Source organism: Rhea pennata, chromosome 1, assembly GCF_028389875.1.
Source record: "Rhea pennata isolate bPtePen1 chromosome 1, bPtePen1.pri, whole genome shotgun sequence".
Classification (NCBI taxonomy): domain Eukaryota; kingdom Metazoa; phylum Chordata; class Aves; order Rheiformes; family Rheidae; genus Rhea; species Rhea pennata.
The window spans coordinates 49,903,372-49,929,664 of record NC_084663.1 but is presented as its reverse complement, the minus strand read 5'-3'; the positions used below and the strand labels follow the sequence as shown (position 1 = coordinate 49,929,664).

The window sequence follows — 26,293 nt, the reverse complement described above, 5'->3', positions numbered from 1 at the left end:
TACTTTGCAAATTAAATGTTGTTTACATTAACTTGGGGATCAATGTTTCATTTCCTTCCTCGAGGAGGTATGCAAAGTATACTGCCTGAGGAAGAAACTGTAGTTCTGTTGCCTGATGCTTTATGTTTCCCCTTCAGTAAAAGGAAAGGAGAAGATCTTTGTTATTTTGAAAAGAAATGTAGACATGAAAATGATTTAAATTCTGTTATTGTGATCTTCAGGAGGCAGTAGGTGAAATCATTTTAATCCAAGGGGAAATTTGGTGCTTACTACAATGCAATTAAGATGTTTTCTCCAGAGTTTTTATTCAGAGCAGTGTTAATAAATACTATTATTGCAGTAGTACTTTACAGTAATGATGACCTGTATAACCATCTGTGTGATTCTGGTTTTAGTTGTCCTTGTCTTGCATAACGAAATACAGTTTTGATGATGAAAATAATTTTAAACTTTTTTAATAAAGTGAGATTTTTGTATAAAATCTTACATCTCTCTCGACTCTCTTTTCTGGGTTTGCCTTTTACACCCACCCCCCTTTCAATATATGTAGCTAATGGAAGTTTTTGAATTTTTGTTTTCTGTTATTTTAGTGGTGTTTTTCCTACAGTTCTCTGTCTTTGGCCTTTTTTGTGGTATTGGGTACAAATACAAGCCTTTATCTAATATTATGTATGGAAAATATCCGAAAAAATGCACTTCATATATGTGTAATGTGATTTGAATAGTCAAAATTTGCTTGTGCATGTAAGTAACTAAATTTAAAAATTTGACTTGTCAGTAGGTGTACAGAGAGGTAAACATAGTGCTTTCCAAAACAGTGGTGTCTTCTTCAACAGCAGTCTGAAGCCTAAGGAGTGGTGGAGGCTGTGGTGGTGGTGAGATCTCATGGTGTTCAGCACTCTTCCAAGTTCAAACAGGTCTATTTGATTGGTGCTGATCACATGCACCTGGAATTATCAGCTATGGAACCTGACGAGCAAGCGCAGTTTATAGCCCCTAATCTGTAAAAATCAGAGAGCAAGTGAGAGAGGGGAGCAATACTAGATACATGAGAAGTCTTCTTAAAAGACTAGAGAGGGATCAAAGCTGCATCTGTAACTGTGAGGACTGACATCTAAGCTTCTCTCGGGGCAGCCTGTGGTCGTTGGCTACGCAATGTAGTGAAGCAGACTTTATTAGAAATGTATTTTTGAGATTTTACTTTATCAGTCCAGTGTGGAGAGAGAGATGAGGGGGGAAAAATAAAGAGGAGGAGAACAGGCTTCTTTGAGCAAGTGACTTACTTCATGTGCAGGACAAGATGTATTTATTTACATGCTCAGGATGTGCTGCTGCAGCACTAAGGCAAATCAAAAGATGTTCTGTGTGATGGAGTTATTGTTCTATTGTTTATAAATGGACATTTTGTAGAACAAAAAAACAAACAAGAGACCTGTGTCTTATTGCAAATGATGGCCATTCTATCTGAATTTAAAGTGTTTTATCTCTAAGTAGTAGTACTTTCAAAATTCCTTGCTACTGTAAAATCTTGAAATACTTGTTACAAAGTAGGTTTTTACAAGTGTTGTCAGCTCCAAGCAATAAAAGGTCATGAATTAGCCTTCATAAAATCAATGTTTGGTTGCGGGTTTGATTTTTTTTTTTTGGGGGGGGGGGGGGAGGGGGTCTGTAAATCACGGTATTTTAAATCTCTGTAACACTGGTTGTTTTGAGGGAAGGAAGACTGCTGGTTGTTGACTATTATGTTTCATGTGTGAGTTATTTCCCTCTGAGAACAAGAAACTTTTTTACTAATATTACTTGTGTCTTTCGTATGATTTCATGTTTCCAGGAGCTGGAATTTCAAGATCGACAATCTTGGTAGCGATTAAATTAAAAGCATTGACTGTGAAGCAGAAAGAGCTGGGTGAGAGGAAACAGGTGACCTGTAGCTTTATCAACATGGAATAGATAATTTGTAGTGTGAAGTTATACTGATGGGTAATCTGAAGGAAAGCCCTCTAAATTTCAAAAGGGAGAAAGTCAGAAGGATATGTGAAGTGGGTAGTTGTGGCAGGGACTTGCTTGGCTTTCTATCAAATTCTCATTTGTAGAAAAGGATTTAGAATTTGAAAATGTATAGCAGCTGGCTCTTCACAGATATTTCACATTATTCTGGAAAATTTAATTCTTGTCACCTATTTGAATGTCTCTAGAAAGAGAAAGCAATTATTGAATAGGAGAGGAGGAAAATACTTAAAAGCTAGTGAGAAGAAAAGCATTATTAGACACAGTAAAGTTGAGTTGAAGAAGCAGTTTAGAGGAGATACAGAATGTCTTGTGTCACTCTTCAAACATATGCCACCTGCACACTTATTCATACTGGCTGTATTTTGAGGGATTTGTGTCAGGTGAAAGGAATTTTCCTTCAATGGGAGCTCAAGTACCAGATTCTCATCAGCATTTTAGGATGGAACCACCCATGTAGCAGCTGGGGTTCCCAAGCGTCTCCCTGTTTTGCTATGGAAACCTAGGAGAGAATGAGTGTACGTACAAAAGTGACTTCTAACTTTTTAAATCAAAACTTAAAAGAGAGCATTTCTGATGCCTGATTAATTAATGGTGCTTATCTGAAGAAAAACAGTCAATATGGGATGTAGAGCCTACCTCTTGCACTCTGGAAACTTTAAAATAATGGCATAGTAAATCTGAGTGCTGCTTCATCCCTGGATTGTCCTCCCCAGCCAGAACAGTGATTTTACATGACTGCTGGGCAGTAAGGGAAAGTGGCTTATTTATTTTCATATAAGCCTTTTGGAGTTTGCAGTGTCTAGGCATGGAAGTAATTTGTCTGGTCTGCTTGGGTCAGTTCTGCACTTCAGAACAACCTGGACAGGGCTGAAATACCAATGTGAGAGTGGTGAAACAGGAGATTTTCCCCTGTGTTTTGAGTTTTGGCGGATCAGGTGTTAGTGAGAAAGCAGCAGACTACCTCTTCCCCTCATTGTTCTCTTCTCCCATTGTTGGCTTAATCTCAAGTCTGTCTAAAGACTTATCTGCACAAAGGCAGCAGCCTAATTTGGCTTTACTTCATTCCTATAATTAACAATTAGATAAAAGATTGTTTCTGGGATACTCCTATTTTGACCTGAGTGTGTTCATAGGATTTGAAACAAAACAATATTGGTGTGAACTTGGTTATTTGGGTCATAGGTTGTATTGAGGTGCGTATGAGGATATTTAATGTTGACAATTCAAGAAATAAAAAAGTGTCCTTACAGTAACACCAGAATTTATGTTTATATGCTCTATCTTTGGCATTTCTTTCTGCACAGTAGGTTTTAAAACATTTCGAAAATGCTTGTGTTTTTTTGCTTAAACTAAACTAAAAGGCATATTTTCATCTTTATTGATGGGGTTATGCTTACAGTCCTAGCTCTACTGTGTTAATAAAAAGAAAGAAAAGAGAGGGGGAAAACAGACCATCAAAATGATCCTGATCAGCTCCATATCTTACCATGATAAAAAGACAATCTGATTATGACCGGATATCATGATAAAAATTGCTAAAAGGTACTTAGTATGAGAACTGGGTTTTTATAATTATCAGATCATGTTGGTATGATTGGTGAAACTTTCTGAAGTATCGCAAAGCTACGGGCTGGTTTGCCTCTGTGATACCTTGCTCACGAAATGGTTTTGGAACGCCGAAGCACTTCAAAACTGAAGTGCAGGTGCTAGCCAAAGGGTATCTGGGATTATCTTGAAACTACCTTGATAATGGTAGAGATTGCAAAAAAGGCCTATATTTGTATTAGCTTTCCACGTGTGGTCATCCAGTACTCTCCCTCTCTCTCTGCATCGACTTTCTCTAATGAGAAAGCTCGACAGATTTTTGTTTCCATTTTAAATATTGATAAGACTATGGCTCTTGGGTTGGAACCAGTCTTTGACTGCTACCTGGAATAAACCCCTGATGTTTTTCAGTGAAAAAGCCTTACTGCTTGTCTCTAACGTTGCCTGCCTTTTTGACAGGAGGTAGTGCAACTGTTGATAGTAAACATGTATCTTCTAGGTTATTTGTCTCCACCAGCCTTTCGCCAGGTGGCCTCAGGCAAATCACTTACCCTTGATCTCTTGATTTCCCTAGTATAAAGTAGAGGCAAGGTTTGTTGTCCCCCTTCCTTGCTGCATTCTCAACTCTCCCTGTGGTGAGTTAGTATAATGCACTGAGCGTAGATACTTCTAGATATTCCTAGTAAGTAGCTCTTAAAAAAAGAAAATCCTGAGCAGAAGGAGGTGCTTTACTGTGACATTCAGCACAGCAGTAATTTAAAGGCTTTGAGGCTGTTTTTTTTATAACTTACTTGAGCACTTAAAAGCTTTTACGATGTTTAAGCACCATTTTCAGCCACCTTTGAAGGACTTGGCTTTAGAGAATTTCAGAATGAACACTGGATTTGAAAGGTGAGCTGGTAAAACTCTACCCAAATGCTTTTCTGCTTTGAGAATATGCTGAAAAGGTAACAAAAGTCCTCTGTGTGCTCTTTCATCCACTGGAACCCTCTGTGCCTCTGGTATATGTGTCCTTCCTGACAAAAAAGAATTACTCCTGATTATTTCTGTTTCTGCTGCTAAGCCTACAAGCTTTAAGGCTGCCTTTATCCTATTTTGTATGTTTCTTATGGGATTATTTTTCTAAGCACTAATCAGATACTCTGTGAAAGTCTTGCAACATAGACTTAAAAATTGTCATGATAAGCCTTTGTCTAGCTTGCATAGCTGTAACTGCTGATGTTGATGAGGCTGTGTGGGAGAAGAAAAAACTGTAATATGAGCGTATTGGAATAAGAAGATCGCTTGGCGTCTTTGTGGTTGATTTCGGTTAGTGAGGGGACCTAAAGACATGGGCTTTCCAGTGCCTGATGCATATGTGCAATTGGTGACTCTGTCTTGCAAATGTGTTTTCTATTTGCTTCTTTATGCCACTTCTTAAGTGGGCATAAAAGAAATATATGAAAAAACAGCAAAATTCAGTTTGACACCTAAATAAAGGTGGCTGAGCTCTTACTTGTCAGGGAAGAGCTATCCACACAATTGGTGGAGCAGAGGAAGTGATTAATCTCAGCAGCCATTAGCGTGTTTTAGGGTAGGCTGCACGCTCCCTATGCTCTAGTGACTACTGGTTGTCTTCTCTCAGATTGTATTCCACTCAGCTCTTTGGGGAAGAAATAATCTCCTCTTGCTTTGCACGTTGCCACCAGAGAATAGAAAGGACATTCTACTCTGGCGCCATAAAACAGAAGAGTCTTTCTAAGGCCCAGATTTCTAACCTCAAATTAATGATGGTTATGCTATCCCAGCAAGGTTGTGCAAATTGGACTTTCCTTGGTTTTCCTAGAAGCCAAGTCCTGGACATGTCTTTGGTATTTCCTCTGACTCTGGACTAATGTTTTGGCTTTCTTATGCTGTCACTTGCCTCTCAGGACTGCTTCCTCTAACCTATAGCTAATCTCCAGCTCCATAATTATTGCTATCCTGGTAGGAAAGATGAATGATGATTCTCTTAAATGCTTTTCACTTCTGAAATGTAGCTGATCACAGATAGGTTGTTTTGGCAACTGATGCCACTATTGAATACATTCTTTTTTCCCCTTTTGGCAGCCACAATGAGAGTCTTTTAAAAACAAATCAGTCTACCAGGAGCTTTAATGCAAACATCTTGGCCACCTTGTCAGGAGCCCAAGAGTCGCAGAATGGCAACAATGGCATTGATAGTGTTCATCTTAGCTTCCTCCAGTGCAGCTGGAAGAGCACTCGTGTAGTTTGAGGATGATGCGCATTCAGGCTCCTCTGTGTGAGATTTCAGTCCACATCCTAGGAGGGTACACCAGCCCTCGACACAGAACTGTTGGGGCTGAGGTGGCATCACAGACTCTTACTGACAGTCTTCTGCTCTGCATAAACGATCAGATATCTCATGCAGCAGGAAGAGTAAGTCACGCTTGCAGGGCTTTGGGGAGGAGTGTTATTCAGTAGCACACAGGACAGTTCTTTCATTTCAAGATGGGACTGCTGCAGTGAGAAGGACTTGAGAGAGGATTTGAACTTGGACCTCTTGTGTCTTGGGCACTTGTCTAGAAATACATAGGTCCTCCAGTGGCTGCTTGCTTCTGATATACAGTATATAACGTCAAGAGAAGGTTTCAAGAGCCTCTGTTGCCTGAATAACCTTGCAGCATGATGGCAAGAGGACAACTGCCAGTTAAGTCAAATACAGTTAGAGGAATATATTGGGCATGACTCTTCTGTATGTTCAGTGAGCTCTCAATCCAGTAAGCAAAATACTACTCCTACTAGGGAATCTCCTTCTGGGAATCTAGATACAAATCTTTTCTAAAATTCTTTACTTCTGAAATGAGTAAAAAAAAAAATCATAAATTCAGCTAGATTCAGTAAATTTACCATATGCTGATTTCCTCAGACCTACTTATCCTTGCTTGCAAGACCAATGCAACTTCCAGCTGATGTAATCCCTTGATAGCATTGTTCTTTTTTTCCCCTCTTGCTGTCGCAACCTTGAGGAAGGGCCTTCCCTTCCAGGAAGGCAAGAGGTGTGTGATGTAGACTTTGCTGACTGCCAGAGACTCCAGTGAGGGAGAGGACATAAGAGAGGAGAGATCTAGTTGGGCTTGTATCCAGTTATTACAGTATATTTTTAGAATATTTTGTACTAAGGAAGTAAACATTTAATGCTGTGTAAAGGTCAGAGGTAGACCCCACCCGTTCTTGGAAGTATGTCCTGCATAACCTCAGCGATGGGTCTGACTTGTGTGTATGTGCTGTTCAGTGATTTATTATACTATAATTTTGTGCCAAAGCTTACTCAAAAATGTCTTTATGTTTCAGGAAACTATTGTTTTATACTCAGCTTTTTCTCTTTACTGAGTTTGTCCAGAACCAGTAAATAAAGACACATTCATGGTATAGGTTACAGAACTAGTAGCCAAGCTTTTCAGTTATTTGCCTTAATTGCTTTTTTACCATATGAGCTTTGGAAAGATGCAGGTGTCCTACGTGAAACTAGTTTTGTTCATATTGAATGCATATTTTTGGCTACCACAACAGTGTTGTGCGGACTTAATCACTGGTTTACAAAGTGATCTATGAGAGCTAAATTTATTTTAGCTATTGGTAATACTTCTAAGGCTTGTTCAATTAAAACAAATAGTTCTGGGCCAACTGTGATTTTTTTTTTAATCACTCCTCAAATTAATTGTTATACTGAATATAGAATGCCATCCCAGGCTCCAGGTGTGTGTTGTATCTGTGCTAATAATAAAATGAGATCTGATAAATGAAGTAGGTTTTCTGTGAAGTTCATTTGAATGTTGATATTAAATCATATATTTTATGCATTTACATAAACGACATCCCTTGTTAATAATTAAGCATATGGCTCAATATTAATTCTTTTGAGCGAACTAGTAAATTGCAGAGTTATTAGACAAAAACACTGGTTTAATCCTTAGAACAGACTCCAAGTCTTAAATGTCATCATTAACCAATATTCTCCAGAATAAATTATCAACACCAGAACTGTTCATTCTGCATTTTTTGAGTATTTGTTTAGCTTAGATGGTGGGGAATGTGAATTGCTGGATCACCTTTATACTGTTGTCAAAACCCAGACCCTGCAGAGGACCCTTTCAAATCAGCGTGGTATAGAAGGAGAGGCAGGCTTTTCTGTTCTAGCTTTAGGAACTCACATGGAAAGGGTTTGGCCAGGGACGTCATTGTCATTAGACCTTTAACTATTAATGGCCATACCATTTCCCTACCAGGAACCTGCCAGTTTTTAGAAGTTTTTATTCATGAAAACAGATTAAAAAACCTCATTAACTGATGAGGTAAACACATCACTTTTTTGACAGTAGTGGGTAGGGGTTGGGTTTTTGTTCTTACTAGACAAATGTTTATTGTGGAAATTTTGGTGAGATGCATTTTACTTTTGAAGCAGATATGGCAGGGTTAGGCTTGGTGTCCTGTCATCTTTTCTCAAAGAGAAATTTATGATATAAGGTACAATAGAAGACTGAGATTTATGGCCTTTAAGGCCATTGTAAGTAGCTGCTTTAGTGATGACTTTCAGAGCAGTGCTGAAGCAAAACAGTACAGTAATCCTCAGTAATATAATTATGAGAATAGGAAGTAGGAATAGATCTTGTCTCGGAAATGGTCAGTTCAGATCCAATTGTACGGCTGTATCAACCGCTCTGTATTTGTAACCCCTCATATGACAGATGTGGGGAGAGAGTAGTTCTCATGATAGATCTGTGCATGTTGCAGATCATTAATAATAATATCCCAAGTCTGGTTCGTGAGCCTGTATTTGAAGAGCAGTAGAGGAATATCGGTGGTCCCCAGGAGGGCCACCAAGACTTGCAGGGGTGGGAAAACAAGCCTTTCAGAAAAGCTTAATGATGGGGGGGAGTTTATTAATCAGGGAAAAATGATGACCACTGGACAGGTCATCTCCTGCTCTGAAGTCTGGCTGTGGCAAGACTTACTAAGGACTGTAGTTGGAAATTACACTTTTAACACAATAAATCAGGCCTTTTCTGAGCAACGAGCAGCCAGAACAGCTTTCCATAAAAGCATCTTTAAAAGTTTTAATGAAATGCACCTACTTTGTCACAGGGGCCAATGGGTGGTGATAATAGGGATGAAACTTGCAGTTAGATCATTCTTGTTGTGGCTCCTCAGTGACTTTGTCTTTATTGAGGAAATACTCAGTTTCATATCAGGCTATCTTGGCTTTCTGTTGAAAAAAATGAATAAGTAGTCTGTTATCTCAGTGTTGTGACCAAGTTGACTGACTATTTTGCTAAGCTTCCTGAGAGTATTCTTAACACGTAGAGATTATATGCTTGAGTGAATGCTCTTTTCTTTCTTTTTTTCTCCCCACCCCCCAACTTCAGTTTCTGAAAATCCTACTCAGTGAAATCTGCTTTTAAAGCAGACTTAGCTACAGCAGATCAAGTTGTTGGGTATCTTCATCAAGCGCACAAAGTCAAATGATGACCAGTTCTTTCTCTGTACTCTCCACACTAAAAACTAGCACCTGCTTCCTGCTGGAGCTCGCAGTAAACTTCCAGGAACTTTCAGCTAGTTGTACAAAAACTTTGTGATGAATTGTGTGGGAGGAGTACGCATCAAAAAAGGACTTTAACCTGGTACAATATATTGGATGGTATAATCTTGTTTTAGAGGGAAAAATCTGTCTACATCTGTATCAGGATTTGACCATTGCTAACAGAACAATGGAATAATTACATCATGATCTCTTTGAATCTCCTGATAATAAAATATGTTGAATAAATTTTAAAATATAATAAATATAATAATAGACAGTAACTTATAAATGCATTATATAATTATACATTAAAATATAATAAAAATTATATTTTAAAACATATTTAGGAATTTTTTCTAGTTAGGTATTGTTTTGATCTTTGTGAAAAAAAAAACTAAAAAAAAATTTTTCTAACAGAGACAGGCAAGTTGTGTTGTTTATCAGCCTAAGGAAGATGAGGAAAAACTTTTCTTAATTTCAAAGAAAAGTTCATTCTATTTTGTTATTATAAACTACTTTATATTGTGTATTTGTTATGTCATAATATGAAAATTGGATTTCAAAAATAAAATTCAAATTCCATTTTTCTTTTTCCCTCTCAGGTAGAAAGACATGACATGAATACCCTGAGCTTGCCACTTAACATTCGCCGTGGAGGCTCTGACACCAACTTAAACTTTGATGTTCCAGATGGGGTTCTAGAGTTTCACAAAGTTAAGCTCAGTGCAGACAGCTTGAAACAGAAGATCCTTAAGGTCACAGAACAAATCAAAGTTGAACAAACAGCTCGAGATGGAAACGTGGCTGAGTATTTGAAACTAGTAAACAGTGCAGACAAACAGCAGGCTGGGCGCATTAAACAAGTCTTTGAGAAAAAGAACCAGAAATCTGCCCACTCCATTGCCCAGCTGCAGAAGAAATTGGAACAGTATCACAAAAAACTCAAGGACATTGAACAAAATGGATCCTCCAAAAGTACGAAGGATACGTCCAAGGATAACTTGAAAGATGCTCAGCACGGAAAGCTTCGTACATCTGGGCATGGAACTGAGAGCAGCAAATCGGGTGTGCCGGGTGTCTCCTTGACACCACCTGTCTTTGTTTTCAGCAAGTCTAGAGAGTTTGCAAACTTGATTCGAAACAAATTTGGTAGTGCAGACAACATTGCTCATCTCAAAAATAGCCTGGATGAATTCCGACCAGAAACCAGTTCTAGAACATATGGTGGCAGCGCTACCATTGTGGCCAAACCAAAATATGTTAGTGATGACGAATGCTCAAGTGGTACCTCTGGCTCTGCAGATAGTAATGGGAATACTTCCTTCGGTGCTGCTGTGGCAGGCACCTTGGACAGCCAAGGAAAACTTTCCCTGATTTTGGAGGAACTAAGGGAAATTAAGGAGACACAGTCACAATTAGCTGATGATATCGAGAATTTAAAAACACAGTTTAAAAGAGACTATGGCTTTATTTCTCAAATGTTACAGGAGGAAAGATATAGGTACTCTTTTTTTTTTCTTTAAACTGTTCTCTTGAAATGAGTATAGGAACTATTCAGAAAGAGTAAATATTTGTGTGGCCAGAGGGTGGTATACGTCAGAAACGAGGATAAAATAGTAACAAAATGTTCCACTGCTTCCAGTAACTGACAATACAGGTGTAACATTAATATTTCACATCAGATAATGTGGTGATTCTTTGCCTTTTGTCCAAAGCTTGTCTGAAAACTTTGCCACCTGACATCTTATTGGCATGTTGTATTATGTGAATACTATGTACAGGGGATGACAGTTGTAACTAATGGAAGGCTTCTGATCTATTATAACTTGTAAATGATGATCATTCTACAGTGTAACAGAGCTGGCTTACAGCTGATAAGTACACCCCTACTCCTGAGCACCTTGTATGGACACTTCTTGGACACATCTAGTGGATGCAGCGTCACTGTGTGACGCGCTCCTGGTGTACCGCACTGCTGTGGAATGTGACTTTAAGTGCTGTAGCACAACTTCCTCTTGTGTTTGTTACTTGCTAGTTACCCCTTTGTCATCCACTGTGGGAAGTGAGATCTGTTCTACAAAGTGTTTGCACCTGTTGTATCTACATCCCACTTATTAAAGCAAGTGTTGATTTTACTACTTAGGTAATGGGCAAAACCTAATACTGTGAAACACAGTATTTAGTATTTCCCATGTTTACAGTTCTTAAAATGCAGTGAAGGCCAGAGGTCAGATGGTGACACGAGAGAGGACACAAGACAGCAAATGTCCTACTGTGTTGCTTGGTATCATGAGAAGACAAGGTGGCCTTTTTGGACAGCTCACTGCCATTATGATCTCAAACTTCCTTTGCTATTTCCACAGTTACACAATTTTGCCTCCAGCTTTTTCTGTGCCATCTGCAGCATTTGCAGAAAAAATAAACCAAGTTACAAACTCACCAAAAATAATTTTAGTTTTCTGATGGTTTAGTTGAATTGGTTTACAATGCAGAGACATGCCAAAACAAGCTGCAGATGAATGACTGGACCTCGCAGAGAGAGCACTGGAGGGACAGTTTTCCTTTCCGTTACTGGAGAGTTGTTAATTGGCTCAAGTTTGCCTGTGAAACCATATCATCTTGTTTGAATGAAGAGTAAGAAATGGGAAAATGTGAATCAGATACCCCAGCCTCTGGTATCCAGTTTATAAAATTTGCCAATGTTATACAAATATTTGCCCTTTAATGCCTACGGCCAGCAAGGAGCAGTCGCAAAAGTCTTTCAGTCTGCTGAATAAACATTTACAGAGGTGTTCCCGAAGTTTTTACCAGTTTCTCTCCTATGTACACTGTAATGCCAGTCATTTGAATCCTTAGAGGTTACCTTTAGAAATGTCTAATTGTTGTCATGATTTAACATTACCTGAACAGAAAGCACTAAATATAAACTCTTTTTCCTGAAAAGATATGAAAGATTGGAAGACCAGTTAAATGATCTGACTGATCTTCATCAACATGAGACAGCAAACTTGAAACAAGAGCTAGCCAGCATAGAGGAGAAAGTGGCGTATCAAGCATATGAGCGATCACGAGATGTTCAGGTATTTTTTCCCTTTTCTTTGCTTATTATAGACTTTTAAAACTTTTTTTTGTTCGTTTTGTGTTGTAAAACACATCTTTCTACATGTTTATCTATAAAAGAATGTGGGGAAAGATTTTAAACCCATATTTCGCCTGGTTTAAGATGAAAACCTAATACCTTTAAATCAGTGACAGTTTCCATTTGTTTCAACGGACCCAGAATTGATAATATAGTCCAGAAAGACTTGCGGATGAAGAATGGCCTGAGTTTTAACTTCCTGCACCACAGGAACAGTGTCTTAACACAAAGCTGTTGCTCAGACTTTCTCCAATGTGTACTAATATTGCATGACAAAGTATAAATTGAGATTAAGGTAAAAAGTAAGAGAGTGTCAAACAATGAACAGATTTGCAGATCTGAAAATTACAATTTTAGAGTTTCAACCTATAGTCACAACAGCCCCTTTATTCAAAGCTGTAGGGTGTGTTCACCTCAAAGTAATTGGAAACTGTCATGTCTGGCTAATTATAGCCAGCAATAATTTCTATGTGTTTATTTTGAACAGCATGTGGTTATCCCTTTGCATGTTTATATGCAATCTAAGCAACTGATAGATAGAAATATTTCTACCCAAAGTCCAAGGGTGAAAAGATTGTTTTGCCTTATCTTACCATAAATTTTAAATTCACTAATGATGTAAGAAAGCTCAATGACTGTCCTCTTCTTTACTCGGATAGTAAAAAAAAAAATAACCCTGTCCTATACATTCTGGTGTTCACATTTCTGAAGACAGAGGTACCAGCAGGCTGCTAGCAGATGGATTGAACTCTTTTCGGATTGCTATGAGAGTTAACCAACTCTTGGGAATTGAGCGCGGAGAGTACTGAATCTAAGCGTATCACAGGCTTCTTTGTAGATTGGGAGGAGAGAGGTCTCTTGTACAGGACTCCTTTCTGAAGGCATCTCGAGGATATAAAAACTGAACGAGAGCAGAGATCTCCAGTCCAAGGGCTGTGGAGTGTTTGCTAACTCATGACCTGAGCCCTGGAGGGCTGTCAGAGAACTGTAAAACTAATTGAAGTGCTAAGTGGATGTAGCCTGCCTTCCTTGTATATCTGTGCAGTTGGGCTTGCTTAAACTTGTCTGTTTCGGGTTTGGCAAATAAGCTAAGATAGAGTTAAAGCATTTATGTTAAGGATATTTTAAGTAACAAGCTAACTTTGGAGTACCCTGTGGGGGGGGGGGGAGATTTCTTAAAATGCTTGTTCAGCTTCTCAGTGCAGAACTTCAGGTACAATGCTTCTGCAGACGGACTTCCTCTAAAGCAGCATAGATGATTTGAGAATAAAGTCAGAAAGGAAGGCCTGAAAAGCTCTTTAGCATGTAGAAGAGCACATGTGAACCCTAAGGGAATTTGTGCCATCTACTGTCTTTATATAATATTACTAATTGCTAAAACAGTGAAAGTAAACTGCCTTTCAGAAGGTGCTATTTTGCTTTACATCTTGACCCAAATTAGTAGCTCATGGTTGCCTAAAGGGAGACGTCTTCCCAGCTCTATCTTCCCCCTGCTCCTGCTGGCTGCCTTGCACTGACTTTGGTGCTTGGCTGATCACACAGTAAGCCAGTTCAACTCACTAACAGGGTGACTGGAGTTTGCAGCTGGGAGTGGGGAAGGAGGTAGGGAAACTGGAGTGTAATTTTTCTCTTTTAGGTACTGGCAAAGGATTATGTTGGGTTGACTCATCTTATGAAACTACAGCCTTACAGTGTATTTACATAATGGTACCCAAGACATCTCAAGGAGAAAATCATATTTTGGCAAGTGAAGTAGTTAAAAAATTTTCCATGTTTGACTTTGAGAGGGTTTGAGTGCAGAGTTAGCAATTTAGGAACTATTTTATTTAAGGAACGTTTTTAGTACACCTCCAAGCAGAAGAATGAGGTCTGTGTTCTTTAAAACAAAATGTCAGGTAGAAAATGTCCTGACAGACATCAGAGAAAGTCCTGTAAGAGAAAGAGCGTTGCCACAGGATTCTCATCTGTCATTCCCTCCATGGGGAGGTCAGAGCTCTCATGACCGAGGAAAATAACATACTTGAAATTTCCTGTGCCTTCAGTATAGACCAGTTAGAAACTAAGCAATGTAGACCCAGAGGGACCTGAGAAGCTACATAATAGCAAGACAGACTCCTAAGGCATGTTCATTGTCTACAGATTTAAAAACAAGCCTGATGAGTATGGCAGACAAATACCAGACCACTAAAGCAAAATGTAGGAGTTGAAGTTAAGGAGAATGGTGCAGTGAAAACACATTTTACTTGCTTAGTCGACTGAAGTTTCAAGGAAAACCTTCACACAGCACTTAAAGCTTTGGTGTTGGATATGCTTAGTGGAGATCTTGTCCCTACTTAGCTGGCTGACCAGTCATCTAAAGCTGCTTTGAATTCACTAACAAGAGATCCGAGTTCTGTCTCTAGAGAAGTCTGTTTTGTTAGTGTGCTCAAACCAAGCCTTCACTAAATTCTGTTCCAGTAGTATGAGGCCACTGACCTTTTGTATGAGAGCACAGATGTAAAGAGTGAGAGACTTTGTTTTCTAAGCCCACCTCTGAGAGAAGAGGATTGAATTTTTTCTGCAAGATGTTCTGGATGGGAGTATTGTCTCTGCTCTCCCTGTGTTCCAGCTCAGCTGTCAGAAGTTGAGATCCCTGGGACCAGGAGAGCAGGCTAGGAGGAGTGTGACTGGAGCTTCATAGCTAGGACACGGAACTTGGAAAAGGCAGACCAGCTCTCAGGATTTGTATACGTATGTTTTACATTAGACAGTCATCGGCTACAAAGCAGAGCCCCAAGACTCTTTCATGCCGTTGGCCGCTCTGGTTGTGTGCAGAGCGTATGCAGTAGTTTCAGGCTCTCAACCCTTCTTCCAAGAGTGGCCAAATATAATCTGAGATGCCTAAACTTATGGAGCAGAAGAGGAGGATGTATTCACAAGCCTGGCAATAGAAGGCTTCCTCCATTAGTAATCATGAGACTAGTCTCCCACTTGTGTTTTGCCTTGCATATCTGATCATAATGCATTCTGTGTTTCAGCAAAATCAGAATATACAATTTTCAAATTCTTAGTTTATACTGGAGGGTTCTAGGCATGGCTGAAAGCTGTTTGGTGTGACTTGGATTCATATCCTTGACGGATAACCTGCATGCTGTATGCTTAGGGTATGGACTAATGAGCCTTCATGCTGACAGAGGAAGAGGGCAATCTCATACTAAGAACATAATCCCAGCACTGTAATATGGGTGGCTTTCAGAACAAAAGTAATGTAGACCTGAGTGATGGTGTAAACCCAACAGTACAAGTTGCACAGTAGATTTAATTAGTATCACAGCAAGCCAGTACTACCCTAATATTTTCTATAGTGTATGCAAAGAAACTAACTTTGATGCTGTTTTAATACAGTGAAAGTTGCCATGGCAACAGCTTTCACAGTACTTTATCTCATCAGTAGATACAGGAAACAAGCTATCATGAACATTAGAGCTGTGATACTTTTCTCAAGCACGAGAAATGGAAATACTGCATTTTTGAAAATGCTGTCATATTTAATTATGCCTGAGCAGACAGTGATACATACATACAGGTATATATTTATTTTAAAAAGTTGGTGGTTCATTCAAATTTGAGGAGTCTGTAATAAATTATACTTTCTAATCTAGCTAAGGGATAACTGCACAGCTAAAAAGGGAAAAGCATTATGTTGAAATACAGTTGCTCTGATTCTTGTTTTCTATTATCTCCAGGAAGCCTTGGAATCATGCCAGACCCGGGTTTCAAAGCTGGAGCTCCATCAGCAAGAACAGCAAGCGCAGCAGTCTGAAACGGTTAATGCCAAAGTGCTCCTGGGGAAATGTATAAATGTTATCCTGGCCTTCATGACTGTCATCTTAGTGTGTGTCTCTACTATTGCAAAGTTCATTGCTCCTATGATGAAGAGCCGTTTTCATATCATCTGTACTTTTTTTGCAGTGACTCTGCTGGCAATATTTTGTAAAAACTGGGATCATATCATTTGTGCTATAGAACGGATGATTATACCAAGATGAAGCTGCTGGTCTGACTGTTCTTTTTTCTTTTCTTCCCCTCCTCTCCTGTTTTTTTTAAGAAGTGCTGTGCATAAACAAGCTGTCTTTACTTTTTGTCTGTTTAAATCTGCAGACTGGATGAAAAACACTACAAAGTCTTGGACTTTAAGGTATAAATACATAAATGCATACTTTTGGCAGTCAGTTGCCAAAGTCAGATTGTTTCTAATTGGCTTTGTCTGTGATTAACTGCTCACTTGTGTCAGTCTTCTGTCTTAATCCAACTGTTTTTCCACTTTACAAACCTACAACCACAGAAAGTGTGATGTCTTGGGAGAGATCCAGGTAATTGGAAGTATAAACCGTGCTTTTTACTGGAACAGAGGGAAAAGATATGATTAGGAGGGAGCACATTATAAAAGTGCATCAGCCCTGTCAGACAGATGAAGTAATCTTCTCTCTGAATTCAGTTAGAATGGCAAGACAAATTATAGTCAATATATATTAATATTTCCTGATTCTAAATGATTAGGTATCTGTATATGGGGATTCTAGTTTTCAGGAGCAGCAGAACTTGATGCTCATGCCAGTAATCCTTTGCACAGAAATCTTAATTTTCAAAAGTTAGAGCAGTGATAAATGTGGACTACAGTTAGTTATTGTTCTCTCCTGGCACTCTTCCTTATCACGCTCAGGAAATATGTAAATGTGGCATAAGGCTTCCAAAGACGATAAACTGAATGACAAAATTTCCAGGTCACTTTGTTAAAGGAGTAAAGAAGGGAGACAAAAGCGCTCACTTACTTCAAGCACTGCAACTTGCAAGGGGAAAGAAGTACACAGGAAGGCAACGCTTAGGTTAGCCTTTGTTAGCACAGACTTGTTGGGATTCTCTGACGGAATGCAAAGCAGATAAGTGATGGGACTCCAGGTACAGTGGATTTTTTCTCTTATGACAGATTAAGGGATGTGGAAGACGCATGGGGAAACAAGTCCACAGAGAAGAAGGGAGTTAAACTTCTGTATATAATAAAAGCACTGTGCAGACTCTCTTGATAAGTTTAATGAAAATAATGTGTTAGTATACAGTCCACTACAGTCCACACAGGGTTGGTTTTGTTTTCTTAATGGAGTTTATCTTGCTTGATCTAAGAACTACAAAAAAGTTTCCCTGGAATCCTTTGCCTATTTCCCAGCCATAATGTAAAATAAGATCTTAAATAAAATCAGATTTCTTCTTCACTGTTTTTTTTTTAAAAAAGTCTCTACTTATTTGATATTCAGTGTTACTTACTTTTAAAATAATTACCATGACAGATTGTTTTTATTTTAGTTGCAGTATTTGTTATGCTGATTTTACTGGGGGGGGCGGGGAACGGGACTGCTTGATGTGTGTATTCTACTCAAGTGCAAGAGTTGGTGTAGAAGTTCAGAAATGGAGTGGGGGGGCTGAAGGGCAGGGGACAAGGGGCAGTACTTTGGCATTTTACCACTATTGGATTAACACTGAATGTAGTCACTTTCTGTGGCTTCAGGAACTGAAGGAAGAACAGAGTTAATGGCATAAATAGTGAAATGACTGAGCACTTAGAAAATGGTATTAAAACACTTAAATCATTAAAAGAATTCCTGATATGTGCAATGTCTTTGAACACAGAAATGGGGAAGGCTTGTGCCTGGCTCACAGGCACAGGAAATGGATCACATCAGGCACACCCATGTTATCCTAACCCAGCCCTGCCCAATCTTCAGAGGAAGGTAGAAGGGAAAGCAAAAGAAAAAAAAAAAATCTTGTTGAGAGTGCTACAACTTTGTAAAGCCCAAACTTATCAGTTGGTTTATCCCTGGCTGTGTCAGGAAGAATTACTATATAGATACAGTCTTATTTTTCTTGGTTTATTTTTCCTTTGAATAAAACTGGATTCTGCCTTTCCTCCTGTATTCTTAAGTATCATACCCCTGAGAAGGGAAACAGGCATTGCGTTAAGTGTCTGTCTGAACTGGTGCATGTGCTGCTGCTGGGTTTCTTCCCATGCCTACTATCCCATTTAGGTGCTGTGTGCATGCACCGCAGCAAGCTTTCACCCTATCTACCAACTATCTGCACTTAGCCTCCTTTTACAGCCAGCTGATAAACTGAGATTGTTTCTGCTGATACGAGCTCATAAACTTATCTTCACAGGAAACTCTCTTCCATAACATTAAAAATATTTTAAAAAGTAGCAGCTCTTTTCTGACCTTTCCATCACAAGAAAGGATTTCCCTTGGTTTGTTTATATGCTCTTTTGTTGTATCGTAAGATCATCTTGGTCCTTTTTATTGTTGTAAAACAATACATTTCCATTTTCATTCTTGAAAAGGTAATATTTTTTATAGTCTGTACTTTCCACTTCTTCAGCCAATAAGCATATTTTATTTTCAAAATCCTTCCCCTCCCCCCCTTTTTTTGCTAAATGATGTCTTTTGCTAAACTCCACCAGCCATTTTATTATTCACCCTGTAATGTTCATTTTCTTACTCACCTGGACCACAAAATTATATATACATTACAAAAATCAAGAGTCTCGCCCCTGATCTTGAGAACTCTTTGACTCTTCATGGTGCTCTCTTGCCCTTCTTTATTATAATCTGCATTCTTCTACTCAGTTTGCACAGCTGCATTCTGGGTGAGCATTTGATGAAACACGATTTGTATTGCATGTTGGTAAACACATTCTGGAGGGGACGTGCAAGAAAGAGATAGCATGTGTTAGTAATTTTTACCTGAGAAAAAATCCTTTGCCTGTTGCCTTTTTAAAGATATAATCCTCCTATTGCTAGTGTACAGAATAGTAAAAACAATGTCAGTTAGTCTCAAGGTCAGACAGGAAGACGACCTCCGATCTCTAAAACACATTAGTTGTTTTTTTCCATAACAAAAGAGTTTGGTATGGTACAACTTGGGGTCATGACGGCTTCTACTCCAAGGTCATTCCAGTACAACACTGGAAGATGACCTTGCTACAAACAGAGAATGGAGCATAAAATCAATGAGCCAATGAGGTTAAAAGACAGTAAAACTGCTATAGTTTTACTCAGTGTAGGGCTGCAGTGCCGGGGCTCTGCTGAGCTGACAAATGAGCTCATCACCTGTGGGGAGAGGGAGTTCTCCCTTCTCCTCTCCCACCTTCCCCTGCCCATGGCTTACCACATGCTGGAGTGTGTTGCAGTCTGCTCCATGTCGCTTTAGTTCACTAGACCGGAAGGAAACTAACCCAGCAGAAGAGGTGGCCTGTTCTCTGCCACAGTTAGAGACTCAGGAAGTGGATCCCAGAGAATGGATCTCACGCGCGCCAACACTGGCGGTGAAAGTGGGAACCAAGCCGGCCTCCTTTGGCTCCAGCAAATCGTCAGCTGCCCCAGAGCAGTGTTTAAGGCAGCCTCCCCAGCAGAATGGTGGTGTGCCTGTGAAAGAAAGGCGCCTACTTGCTTTAGTACACAGGGAGCAGACACCAACAGCAATAGGATGTGGCAGCACAAGGTAGCAACCTGCACATGTACCTGGCCCAAGGGCAGGCTGTAGGCTGGGCTAGCCTGGGCTGCTCTGACTGCACTATCAGCATCACTTGAGCAGGGTAGGCTGCAGCATGCACGAGGGTTCCCAGCTGGGCTGCAGCTAGACCTTTACTTGCTGTGAAGGTATACGTAGGCCACCCCAAACAACAGCAGCTGCAAGATGTCTCAGTGAAAACTTTGTTCAACTTCTCAATGAATTAAACATCTTCTGTGGTATAGCACTTGCATTTGTGTTCTCATACAACATGTTAAACATCACTCTAATTATATTCGTTCCATTTTTTTTTTAAACCATCAGCCTCCTCATAACTCCCACTCAACAAAAATTGCCAGACTGTCTTTTCTGCTTCATAGGGCCTGGCAGTCAAGTACTTCACTTTGACAGTAGTTCTCTAACTAACCAGGCCTTCTGTTAATTGTAAATGCCTATGGATGCTGTATAGGCATTTTGCAGTTGTTTTGCTCAAAGCCTTCTGGACTTCTTCCATTTCAGCATCTAGGTCTAAATCAGTTTCCTCTAAAATTTTTACCATGGATCTCTTTGCTAGCTTCCAAATATAATTCCATTAGTGCTGAACAATGAATTAAACTAGGTCTCATTCAGTGCTATAACTAAATTCTTTCTGCTGTGTTATGTGCATTTGAGTAACTTCTCATTTTACTGTACTCCTGTGATGTCTACTTGTTCTGATCTCTTAGAGAAGCCCTACCAAATCTAACTACTTTTTGGTTTACCGGCAAAATACTCTGTATTATGTAGTTCCTCTGCTGCAGGACCATCTATATACAGAGCTGATATCTGCACTACATGAAGGATATTTAAAAGCCAGTGTTTTTATTTTAACAAAATCACAAATACATGTATGGGGTATAAAAATTCCATAGCTGAAGGCAATTTGCTGTAGCAAAGGAATACAACCCAATGACTAGAAGCTGAAACTAGACAAATCCAGAGTAAGCACAAAATTTAGTTTTGTAATCATAGCTACTAAAAAACATTAAATTAAAAATTTTGAGTTCTTATTTAAGTTGAATGCTCCTGTTCAAAAATTAATCAGTTCAGGCTTGTGTTAGATACAAAGTCAACTGCATAATCACAGTAGTGCTTTCTTGCTTAAAAACAAAGAAACAAACAAACAAAAAAAAAAACCTCCACAGAAGAAATTAGCTGGAAAAAAAAAAAACACTCAAACTTGTTGCTTTTAGTTAGCATGGCATCTCTTTAAACCAAACCCATTTCCACTGTGATATATACATTTTACTTCTGGATTCAAAGGTACAGCAGAAGGTAAATACAGATTAATGTAATTAAACATTTATTTGGATAACAATTTAATCATTTCTAAAAGTCCATCTAACAATAGCAATCAGAAAAGTTTACTGTCCTGTTTTTTTAATCAAGCAAGTTTTTAATCTGCTTTTTCATTTACTGTGATGTCACAACATGGACTTTATTTAATTAAATACTGTCTTTTAAAAAGGGAGCAGTATAAGTGCTGAAGCTTAGGAGAAGGTTATAAAAGGCCTGTTTTCAAATAAAATTTCAGTGGTCTCAGATGCTGAGTAGAATCCAGGAGAAAATCACACAATTTTAAATTACAGCAGTTAAAGACTAAGAAAAATTTATTTTCTGTTAACAGAATTGCTTACTCTCCCTGAAAGCACTACAAAAATCTAACTTTGGGAGACCTGACAAAATGCTGTATATAAAGACTGCATGCAGAATACTCAAAATATCTAATATTGTTGATTTACTCTATGTATAGTGTATTCATTTGTACTGTTGTTGGGAAGTTTTGCACAGTGTAACCTTTTCTTTTTTTGCGAATCTGGGCCTAGTAGTACAGATGTGTACCAAAAAATGTCCGTTTTAGTTGACTTAAATTAATTGTCTTAGCGTGTAATCTACTGTGTTTCTCACATGATTTTCATTTTGTGCAGCACTATGGAAAGATGCAACTACTAAAATACAATTTTTGTATTTTTTGTTGTGTTGTCATGACTGCCTCTAAGGTGCCATTAACATTTTATAAATAAATATATTTATGGTTACTTGACGGTGAAAGTTCAGTTTCTTAAACTTACTGTCCGATCACTCAAACTCAAGTCTCAATGCTTTATCAATAACAAAATTGCTCAAATTAAGAATAAGCTCTAGCTTTAAAATAGAGACAAAATGTTCAGATACCAATGGTGAGCATTCTGTTCTGCTGCAGTTTTGATCAAAACTGGTATTTTGAGTTTTATTTACAGCTATGACATGGCAAAGCTGCAAACGTCAAGAAGGTATCATCACTGTTCTTCTCCAGAGCTAGTGTGAACATGCTATGCAAACATGATTTTATTCTGCCAAGCAGTTGGACTCATTTTCGATTATTCTTGCAGAAAACTGAATTAGAAACCTAAGCTGAAATTTTAATGTTATTTTCAGAAAACTGTTACTACTTAGTCATGTGTAAAAATCTAATACTGTTATGCCTAGTGGTCACCATAGCTGATATGGAGCAAAATATCTGCATTTATATTTTATAAGAGGGAGGTCTTGCCAACCAGCACTGGCAGCTGTTGGGAATGACATCATTTTTACAACAAGAACAGAGTAGAAACAGTGCAGTAATGGTGTTTTGCTTGCACACATCACACCCCTGCTTTTGGAGGAAATAGCATACAGTAGTTCCCCTGTCATCAGCAGACCGTCCAAGAACTTGTCACACAGTTTGATGCAAACGCTTGGACTCTAACTTCTACATTAAAGCTACCTGATTTCACAAACATCAGGTTCCCCTTCAACTGCTAATAACTTTTATCCACTTCTGACAAGGGCTGAATAGTTTCTGCAAAGACACTGGCAAACAAACCTAAAAAAAGGTGTATCACCAGTCATCAGTTCTCCAAGTTCTTCATAACTCAGATTTTGAAGAGTTACATAGCCTAGTAACTGTTTTAGCACCCAAAAATAGAAAGGCAGAGAAGAAAAATATAATTGTACTTTCTTTGTACTTTCTTAACTTAGTTTAGAAAGAGAAGTGTCGTTCGTAGCTAAGTATGGCGGTTACCGTTTGGTGTTAGCAATCACTGGATGAGGCATCTGACAAATAACCTCCACCATCACTATATACTAAATACACTTCATAAACTGTCTCATGCCTTAAATCTATTGATGCCCTATATGCTAAAATATACAAAGAATTATATTCTAGCCCCACTGAAGTCAATGGCAAAACTCCCTCTGAATTCAACTGGGAAAGCCTTTTATTGCAGCACTGACATTTAAGAGCAATGGCATCTTCTTACTGAAAATACTACTTTTTCCTCAATCTACACACAATAATCTATGGTTTTAGCTTCTCCAACAAAAATTGCACATTCCTTGGTTACAGCCATCTCTGCCACAATTGAATGGTACTAGCTACGCAACACCTCAGGCTCTGCTGACTCAGAGGCTGAATACAGCTTGCACTCCCAATATTAATTTCCTCATTTGGCCTATATCCTGTTAAATTGAATTGAGGTCAAGGTGACATAAACTAAGCATGGATTAAACTATAGGTATGAACAGCTGCATGTATGTACAATGGCAATATCCCTCTCTAAGGATATACTGCTGGGTTACAGGAGCTTGAGGATTTATCTAATATAACACCTGTTTTCAGCTTCCTCAACTGAGGGAGAAAAGAAGTCTAAGTGAGCTTCAAACTCATCAAGACACTTCTTGACCAGACTTACCTATTATCTATCTTAACCCAAACAGTGCATCTGCAAAACTCAGATATCTGATATAATCATGGAGTGCTATACTGACTTTACTTTTCTTCATATACTCCCTTCTCTGTGTGAGGGTGATCTTCACTGCTTTGTGAAAATGCTGATCCTAATATAAGAACTAATATAAGATAGCATTTAAAGAGATATAAATAATTTCTAATACTGTAAACCAAAAACACTGAGGGTATCTACATGGATTCTCTTTACTTTTAGTTGAGCCCCACAGTGCTACGTAGAGTATTTTAAAGAGACTTTACAGTTTTGTAGAATAACCTAGCACCATATGCAGCTGCATGGATTTCTAGTCTCAGGAAAAACCTGGGTTTTGAGAGATATCTTAAAAAGGAGAATTTGTCACTGCCCAAATTCAACATATTATAAAGGTATTATTCCTACTAAAGGTATTATTACGTGCTAGCCTAATTAGCAGTTAGACTGACTGACAAAGAAAAAACAAACAAATCCCAATGTTTTCCCTTTCCCTAGAAAATCAGTTTCCTTTCACAGTTTTCTTTCAAATTTTTTTCATTTGACTTGTAATATTTATAATCCTCATTTTCAAGCCTTTTCCCCACTTTCTGCTATCTAGCTTTATCTCCTTCGACCTTCTTTTCCCTCTGCTATATTCATATACCCAAAGCATCTGCTTGTTACTCCTCCTCCTCTTAGCTACCTCCTCCTTCGGCCCTTGGACTTCATCTTGGCTCTTGCTTTTTGTCTCTTTTCCCTGGCAGCATTCTACAAGATTCCCAGGTCAAGCCCAACTCAAGTCACTATAGAAGCATCAGTTTTAAAGCAATCAAAAGTAGAAGACTCTCAGCATTGTCTCCTGCACTGTTGTGAGGCATGGGGAGAGAAAGTCACTGTGATGGGTAAGAGCACCATTTCTACCCCTGCCACGAAAGTGCTAGCTAGTAGGTGATTAACTGAAATAGCCCAACTCAGTGAGCCTCAAAAGAAAGTAAGTTCCTTTTTTGATCACGGTGAAAAATATGGAGGCAAAAATGAAATAACATGATTTCCATGATCTTGAGTCCTCCTCTTAGGATATGGTTCCACTATGGAAATGCCTACATAAAAACTGCGCTATTCAATATGTGAGCTGGCAATAGACACCCAATCCTGTCTTTTGACTTTAGCAAGTTAAATAACTTTAGAGTTTAAAAATTTTACCTCCTTTATGACCTATGCAGGGGTCATACTGAGTGACCTAGATTCCTGACTTCATGCTTATCATGCAAATTAATTGCCTGCCATAGGTTATAGCTGTATAACACTATAGACAGGCACAGACAATACCAAAGAAAGGATCTGGGCCACTGCACCATTCCTGTTAACAAAGCTGTACAAGGAAGGAAGGATAGCGCATTTGCATAGATGCAATCATCATTAAAATCTACACAACATACAGGTAAAATACCACAGCATCATCAACTTGTACATAGTCAATTTATAAGTGAAATAAGTACCTCAGTAGTGTTAAGTGAAATACCATACTCCTGTTATTGTAGTGATGGAAGCAGCTAACATGTTTCAGCTACCTTCTTAGATAAGCTTACAACCACCTCTAGGGGAGCTAACTGTAATTATAATTCTTTGTCCAGATCTGTATAAGGCCATTGGCCATACTGAATACTTGGCTTTTTTCTCTTTTTCCTTAGGGGGCACATTATAAAATACTAGTTGAAGCTAATTTTAATCCTTGTTAAAGGCCTGTTAATCTTATTAAGGAAGCAATACTGGTCAGGATGATTAATTACCTTTCTTAATCAAAGACATTTTAGAGATAAATTGATAAACAGCTTACTAGAAGATCTTGCTTACATTTCAACTGCTCTTGCTAGTTGGTGTCAGTTAGAAAATGGTAATCGTCAGCAATACCATGGCATTATTTTTAAGTAGCTTCATAAAATATTCTTCTTGGTATTAGTAACTTGACTATAATTAGCATTATTGAATACACAATATAATGCATATACTTCTTTATCATTAAAAGCCTTAGATCAACATTTTCATAAATTTCATAATTCTTTACAGTATGTGCTTAAATCTCCATCAACATTGCATGATATTTTTCTCTCTCCTTCCAAAGGACTGCAATGACTGGTATATGACTTTGTGAAATTCAGTACAGAAACTTGAACTTGCTATGCAGTAACATTCAAGATGCATTTTTACAATACACCACATTCAGCATAGTTCTGGTATTCTCATACAGGGACGTCTCTCAAATTACTACCTGCAAATTAATCAACAAAAAAGGATGAAAGCTTTCCTCCTAGGCTATCTCTACTGCAGTTAATAACCAGAGACATAAGTTAGGACAAGAACACAGGAACCCTCGATTTAGTTTTTCACCTGCCACAGTAACCTTCTTTTGAAGGGGTCTGTGGACAAGTGTTAATTCGTACCATAATACTGCACGTGTGAGCGGGGACTGGCCGTAACCGCCGTGGTGTCCTACAGAGAACACTGCAAAGACGATTCCCTGTTGGAAAGGCAAAGACGAACCGATGGAAGCGATGAGACACCAGCCGTGCGGGGAACGAAGAGGTCACCGCGCGCCTCACGGCGATGCCCCTCACCGCGAGCCCCAAAAAAGGGCCGGAAGGGCCGAAGCGCAGCAAAACGCCACCCCCCGTAACGGCCCCTAACGGCTGTTAACGTCCGCGCCGCTCTGCGCACGCGCGCCGGGCGGCCCCGCCCAGCGGA

At 38.9% G+C, this 26,293-nt stretch overlaps 1 protein-coding gene and 1 long non-coding RNA gene across 4 annotated transcripts in view; one reads left to right on the top strand and one right to left on the bottom strand.

The window, feature by feature from the left end:
- The window catches only part of TMCC3 (transmembrane and coiled-coil domain family 3), a 48,282-nt gene extending 30,783 nt beyond the window's left edge, over positions 1–17,499 (top strand). For all 3 annotated transcript variants that reach the window (XM_062585326.1, XM_062585335.1, XM_062585344.1), the window contains exons 2-4: positions 9,718–10,616; positions 12,060–12,195; positions 15,980–17,499. In XM_062585326.1, coding sequence (XP_062441310.1) covers positions 9,718–10,616; positions 12,060–12,195; positions 15,980–16,282 — 1,338 coding nt within the window. In that variant the 3' untranslated portion in view covers positions 16,283–17,499. The remainder of the gene's footprint in view (positions 1–9,717; positions 10,617–12,059; positions 12,196–15,979) is intronic.
- LOC134145649 (uncharacterized) lies at positions 744–26,226 on the bottom strand. The gene is made up of 4 exons (XR_009959663.1): positions 25,993–26,226; positions 18,784–18,976; positions 8,670–8,800; positions 744–1,001 (listed from the first exon to the last, which is right to left on the bottom strand). It is a non-coding gene; the product is annotated as an uncharacterized LOC134145649 (long non-coding RNA).
- Positions 26,227–26,293: the final 67 nt, after the last annotated feature.